Source organism: Hylaeus anthracinus, unplaced genomic scaffold (assembly GCF_026225885.1).
Source record: "Hylaeus anthracinus isolate JK02 unplaced genomic scaffold, UHH_iyHylAnth1.0_haploid 11989, whole genome shotgun sequence".
NCBI classification, from domain to species: Eukaryota; Metazoa; Arthropoda; class Insecta; order Hymenoptera; family Colletidae; genus Hylaeus; species Hylaeus anthracinus.
In genome coordinates, this window is record NW_026534337.1 from 1,020,433 (window position 1) to 1,026,432 (window position 6,000).

General features: G+C 30.8%; 1 protein-coding gene across 1 annotated transcript in view; it reads right to left on the reverse strand.

Annotated features, from left to right (window-relative positions):
• LOC128887698 (uncharacterized) overlaps positions 1-6,000 on the reverse strand; it is a 65,544-nt gene that overhangs the window by 52,555 nt on the left and 6,989 nt on the right. Inside the window, exon 2 of the mRNA XM_054143897.1 lies at positions 820-896. Coding sequence (XP_053999872.1) covers positions 820-896 — 77 coding nt within the window. The remainder of the gene's footprint in view (positions 1-819; positions 897-6,000) is intronic.

Below are 6,000 nucleotides of genomic sequence, written 5' to 3' on the forward strand. Positions count from 1 at the left end.
TTTCTTTGTAGCTTCTTTTCTAAGTAGTCAATAAATGATAAATATTTTATAAAGACACCCCCTCAGTGGTAATAATATAGTATCAATAGTATATCCGAACACATTTTACAATCAGATGTATTCTATACCATTTGTATTTACTTCTAAAGAATATCCTAAAGCTCCTTTTGGAAAACCCTTTGTATAATATATTCACTGTACTGTGTAAGTGGGACTCTTTCATATTAGGTTTGTTATTTTTATTATTGTACCAACCCCAATCATTGTAAGAATTCTTAACTCCATTTTTTCCATCAAAGTTTACTATAATACATACATGTATTTTCATTCGAGAGTGTATATATAACAATTAGTTAATCCTTTGAATCACTAATTATTTTATTCGCCAAAATAATTTGAAGATATCAATATCCAAGAAATTTATACATCATTACTACAAAACTAGAGTCAGATTTTTATAATTGAATAGGGCTGTTTGAGTATAAATATATTTCGAGTATAAATTAATATTCCTGCATTTTGCCATGATTATTATTTTATAGTAATAAGAAATAATCTAATGATAAGATCTAGGAAATTTCTGAAAACTTTATCTGGCTGTGTGTATTGTACACTGGCTGTGTACATATTTTCTGCAAATATACAAATGAAAATGTTCGGTTGCTTAGTTTTTTCATTCATTAATGTCCTAGCTTTATGAAAACAAAAAGTCAACATTCAATGTCGTTAGAATGATTCAAGAAGATCACAAAATAATAGCAAGTATATGTCTCTACTTTGACTTAAAGACTTAAATATTAAATAACAAGCTCCGCTTACCTGAAATATCAAACTGATGGACTGTCGTGATGGCTAATGTCACAAGAACTGCGGTAGACAGCAGTCCTAGGGTGTATCTGAAACAAAAAAAATAGTTCCCGTTAACACGACTGATTTATCTTTCTGTTAAACAAAATACAGTGATTATGGGGATAAAAGAACACATAGCAAGCAAAGTAACATTACATCTAAAATTAATAGATTTTATTCTGATGGACGTTAGTGGGCCTGGATAAAACATGGTCCTACGAGCATGGTGCACTTTGAACTATTCATCTTTGTACATGCACGATGGCACTAATAAAAAGAAACATAGTCCTATGAACATAGTGCACTTTGAGCCATTCATCTTTTTCTTTTGACATTATTCTTTAAATATAATAATAACGAAGTTATAGGTTCTTGCACTTACTTGGTCCAGTCTGTATATCATACCACAAAATATGTATATAAATTATCATTTTCCAGAGAAATACTTTCATTGGTACAATTTTGCTCCTCACAATACATTGTAACAGTTCTGTATTAATTTTTCGAATTAAAAATAGGCAATGAGGAAGATTAGGGGGTACGATCGATATTTGCCAGTGTTCGCTCGTTAAAATTATCATTAGTACCTCCTTTAGTCGACGAGCCGTGACTCCCATAACCGAGTGCTTCAAGGCATCCTTAAAATCGTCGGTATGCGACTCCGCGAATGTCTCCGCGCATACTTTCTCTGCGAGAGGAAGCGAAACCCAATGGTATAGAAAGAGAGACAAGAAGATAGAGAAAGGCCATGAAAGATCAAGAGCAGCGAGCGGATTCTCTTGACGATTGGAGCTCGAGAATTTTTCCTCGCTACGTTCCTCGCAATCTCGTTGAGAGTTACGCGCTGAAAACTTTACTTCCAATTGCTGTTTTCCCCTCGTTTCGTAGTAAAACCATCGGACCGGGACACGTTGCGAACGTGTTACATGTACCGTTTGCAATCCTTGTTTTTTATAAGCGAAACACTCCACTGTCGAGAATTCTGAAGATGGAAAGCGCGTTGCAATCGTCGATAGAGAAATGTAGGGGAAAATTATTGAATTTGAATCACTGGATGTATAATATTTTTAATTGCACGTGGAAAATTAATAAAATATTATCCAATCGAGGATTTAGGATTGTTTTTTAACATTTTAACCACTTGTCTATTTAAAAATAGTCTACAGCTTAGGAGAGAACTTTCTACTATATCCACTTCTTTCTGTGTTCTATAAGCAATACTTATAGATGATAGATCTTTATATATTTTATTTTATATACACTCGTACAAAAAAAAAAATAGGGAACACTTTATAAACCCTAAAAATTAGGCTATATTCCAATAGCTGTAAGCCGGTGAAAAATCATCGTAAAAATAAAATTAAAAAAGCGTTTTAATGAAGCGCTTGAAGTTTCAACCTTAATGTGCTATTATGCGATTTCTAAATTTCTATTGTTTATTTGTTTTATGTTTTAAAAAGTAACACGTCATTTTGTTCCTTAAAATTACGTATTTTTAACAACTCAAAAGTCAATGAAAAAATTTTATTTCGAAAAGTTCAACTTAAATTGTATAAGCTACAACATATTACCTATAAAATGCTTTTTTAAAACCCTTTCTACGATTTTTTTTGACTGATTTGCACGATTTTGAAAGTTAACCCTTTTATTCTCTAAAGGTGATGTTTACCGCCGACATTAGCGTTATCCAATGTGCAAGAATCACTCCTCTCAATTGATTCAAATTACGCGCCAAACTTTAGCGGAAGTGATTCTTGCAGTGTAGCAAACAAAACAAAATTTTAAAAATGCCGCGCAGACATTTGTCGAAAGTAGAAGTTGCACGGATAATTGCATTTGCTGAAAAAGGTTTTTCTATGTATTATATAGCGCAACGTGTTAATGTGTCCGTTTAGTGAGTAGAGCTTATGCAAGATATCAAGAAAGAGGACATTACACGACAACCTTCACGTGGTGCACATTGGATAACGCTAATGTCGGCGGTAAACGTCACCTTTAGAGAATAAAAGGGTTAACTTTCAAAATCGTGCAAATCAGTCAAAAAAGATCATAGGACAATTTCTAAAAAGGCATTTTATAGGTAACATATTGTAGTTTACACAATTTGAGTTGAACTTTTCGAAATAAAATTTTTTCATTGACTTTTGAGTTGTTAAAAATACGTAATTTTAAGGAACAAAATGACGTGTTACTTTTTAAAACATAAAACAAATAAACTTAGAAATTTAGAAATCGCATAATAGCACATTAAGGTTGAAACTTCAAGCGCTTCATTAAAACGCTTTTTTAATTTTATTTTTACGATGATTTTTCACCGGCTTACAGCTATTGGAATATAACCTAATTTTTAGGGTTTATAAAGTGTTCCCTATTTTTTTTGTACGAGTGTATATCATGTACAATATAATATATAGTTTATATATTTGTGTTAATGTTTACTATTTTACATTTTATAAGTATTACGTAAGTAATTATATATGTGTATATTATTTATATACTGTTTATAAGCATCATTTTTAAAACTTTGAGATAAATTTCAATATGTATTTACATATGTATTAGAGAATATTGATGACAATGATATTTAGTTCAATACCTAAGTCTATACAAGTAGTCATATGGTTGGAATGCGCATGAAAGCGTTAAGTGTGAACAAATGATTTATTATCGAGCAAAGAAGATCACTTTTCACTATCCACAGGAATAAGAATCTTCACATGTGAAACCTATGTAATTTTACAGGTCATAAGATACGTAAAAACAACATTTTACATAAAAATAATCCGTTTGTACTATTTTCCGATCCAAAATCTGTACTATTAGCAATAGTAGACCTCGATACATCATCTAAAATTATCCAAGATGTAAGAATTGAATTAACAAGCGTATGTATTCAAAAAAATATTGAAACTGACATTGTTTGTAATGAAACGGTATACAAAGCAACGGCATGCAATGCTTGCACCTTTGGACAATCATACACAAAATTACCCATACCACGTTTTATGAAAAATGATTGCTGAAGAAAAATGGAACCACCAATAGACCGGTACGATTCTAACGAAACTGCATCAAATAAGTAAATCAATAAAAGAAACTATTTAATTACCTCTAACAAACGAAGCTATAAACTATATTATCAAGATCAAGGATCAGACACACTAACTTGACATAAAAATATTTAATAACAAAAACGGAAACACCAAAATGCAACCACTGTAATAGGACTCTTACCGTTTAGCACTTAATGGTGGTAGTAGGCCAATTGTGATCGTTAATAACTTTGACGTTGATATGACCATAAATAAAATCATTTAAAAAAAAAGTTGTGCATAATTAAGTTGTGCACAATTAAGTTGTGCAAAACAAAATTCATGACATTGCCGAAGTTATAGGGCTCAACGTATAAGTCTGTTTTCGAGAGGTTCCATGGTTCCTTTCTTCTAGACTTGCAACTTTAAACACGTTTTTCTGGTAACCGTACCTTTGAAGTTCGTTGACACGATTTCAAAAGAACTATTGAACCGATAGACTTCAACTTTAGACTGTATATTCCAAAATGATCCCTCTATTGCCTAGAATCAGTGCTTGAATCAGCAGAGGATAAAAGTTTCAATCAGCGATCATTAGAATTAGATTAAATCTGAGAATTTATTGCTTGGTAAAATAAAAGGTCAATTAAAAATGGCAGACTTTGGATGGTCTGCTTATGTACCTTCTTCTAGAAGAAACACTCTACGTGGCACTTTAGATCATTGCCACCTTAACTGGTTGTTGGGAAAACGCATGATCACACTGTGGATTTATGAGAACTTGCAGTTCTTTGCTATGAATGTTTCTTAAAATATGAATGCTTCTTAAATTTAGTGAAATTTAATACAGAATTGAATTTGGACCATTTATTTGTACCAGACTGAAATGCAGATAATTGTTGGAATAAAAAAGATGTTGCACATGACAATTGTGAAATTTTTAAATTGTGAAATATTAAACTTTTTTAGTATCAATAAAACTTGCTTAATAAAAATAAAAAAAACTATGTATGAGTTCAATAGAATTGATTGAAATGATTTATTATGCAGGATTTTACTGAAATTTATAGTTTTATAGGTAGAGATGGACAGAAGTTTATTCGATGATGATGATGAATAGATTAACAGATGATGAATACAAACTTTATATAAGGATTTATTCGCAACGTTTATTCAATTAAACAGTTATTCAGGCAAATTATTATTCATTCAATATGAAATTTATTTTGATTGTATAATCAAAATATTGTAATGAAGGTGTATCCTTTATTCTTTATCTGATGTCCCACACTTATAACAGACTTGGATCTGAACTCATTGACGTAAAGTAATTTGAATACTTTTTTCCAACCGAGAGTCTTGTTCACATAACGCTGTCAATTTCCCGAAGTCGCAAATAAAATTTAAATCGTACATCCTGAAATATGCCTACTTTCAGGAAATGCAAACGAAAATACGCCTATTTTCATCTGATAAAGTTAAAATCTAAAATTCGTCCACTGTATATCTATAATATTTTTAATATATATAGTCTAAAATAATCCATATGAAATAATATGAAAAAATAAATTTTTTAGTTTTGTGATTTATATTCACAGACTCCTTATTTTTTTTATTGAAGAGAGGAAAAGAAAAGGAGAGGGGGTAAAGAAAGTGAATATATATATTTTATATGATATTAATTTATTAATTATAAACATTTATTCATTCAATACAAGAATTAATATAAATACCAGCAAATTTATTATGCGCACCGCATCATCTCATGCTTCAATTATCCGTAACACATACATACCATATTTTAATCGCGATTTAACATAATGCATAAAATAAAAATAGAAATTATAATTTTCATATAAACATTATATACAGATCACTTAATTTCTTCCAGTGTACACTCTGTCAGGCCGTAGTATATTTTAACTGACCAATTTCAATATACCTGTCAAACTATCGTATTTCCTGTAACACTTGCACGATTCTTCTTGTGGTATTTTAATAATTACTACCAGATATCCTTCACTCAGATAAAATACTAGAATTTCACAGCGGCAGCTCCTATTTTTGGAGAGCACCAAAATACTGTTGCTTCGTCAGCAAATTATTTGCTTCATGAAAC